The sequence below is a fragment of the Olea europaea genome, unplaced genomic scaffold (genome assembly GCF_002742605.1).
Source record: "Olea europaea var. sylvestris unplaced genomic scaffold, O_europaea_v1 scaffold9035, whole genome shotgun sequence".
Lineage (NCBI taxonomy): Eukaryota > Viridiplantae > Streptophyta > Magnoliopsida > Lamiales > Oleaceae > Olea > Olea europaea.
Window position 1 is genome coordinate 1 of NW_019267509.1, and position 1,018 is coordinate 1,018.

At 42.5% G+C, this 1,018-nt stretch overlaps 1 protein-coding gene across 1 annotated transcript; it reads left to right on the forward strand.

The window, feature by feature from the left end:
- The first annotated feature begins 70 nt into the window (after nt 1–70).
- On the forward strand, nt 71–577 carry LOC111392222. Its single transcript, XM_023017511.1, has 2 exons — nt 71–156; nt 307–577. The coding sequence occupies exons 1-2, from the start codon at nt 71–73 to the stop codon at nt 575–577; spliced, it is 357 nt and encodes a 118-aa protein (XP_022873279.1).
- The last annotated feature ends 441 nt before the right edge of the window (nt 578–1,018 follow it).

Genomic DNA, 1,018 nt, shown 5'->3' on the forward strand with positions numbered 1-1,018 from the left:
GTACAAGAAATTTCTAGAAGTCTTCAAAAAGCTCCATATCAACATCCCACTAGCCGATGCACTATTACAAATGCCCAGCTATGAAAAATTTCTAAAAGACATATTATCAAATAAACGCAAGCTAGAGGATCATGAAACAGTAATGCTAATGGAAGAGTGCAGCGCAAGAATTCAGAAAAAGCTTCCACCAAAATTGAAAGATCTAGGGAGTTTCACTGTCCCTTGCACAATTGGTGATTTTTATTTTAATAAAGCATTGTGTGATCTTGGTGCGAGTATTAATCTTATGCCTTTATCTATTTTCAGGAAACTAGGATTGGGAGAGCCTAAAGCAACTACAGTAACTCTACAGTTGGCTGATCGATCACTTACACATCCACGAGGGATTATCGAAGATGCATTGGTCAAAGTGGATAAACTTATATTCACAGCAGACTTCTTAATCCTGGACATGGAAGAAGACAAAGACGTGCCTATCATATTGGGACGACCATTTTTGGCTACTGCAAGAGCGCTCATAGACGTACAACAAGGACAATTGACATTGAGGCTGGGGGAGGAGAAAGGGCTACTGTAAGAGCGCTCATAGACGTACAACAAGGACAATTGACATTGCGGTTGGGGGAAGAGAAAGTCTCTTTCAATGTTTTCAAGGCAATGAAATATCCCATCGAGCCAGACACCTGTTGCCAGATTGGGGTGATTGACATAGGAATCCCCTACAATTTTGAGTTGAAGAAATCGCCAGACATTCAGGAGGTCGGTATGATGCACCCTCAATCCACTCTCACTGACTCAAAGGAGATCGAGATATGCATTGTCGAGTCTCAAACGGATGATGAGGAAAAATCACACCACTTGGAAAAGGACAGGGTTGAAGTGCGAAGGATAAATGCAATGCGGAATAAGACCATATTGAGCAAACTATGCAGGACCTCCCGAGCCATATTCAAAGTCCCGTAACACACCTGTGCCACAAGCCGAGCTATCGACTATAAAATAGCGCTGGTTGGGAGGC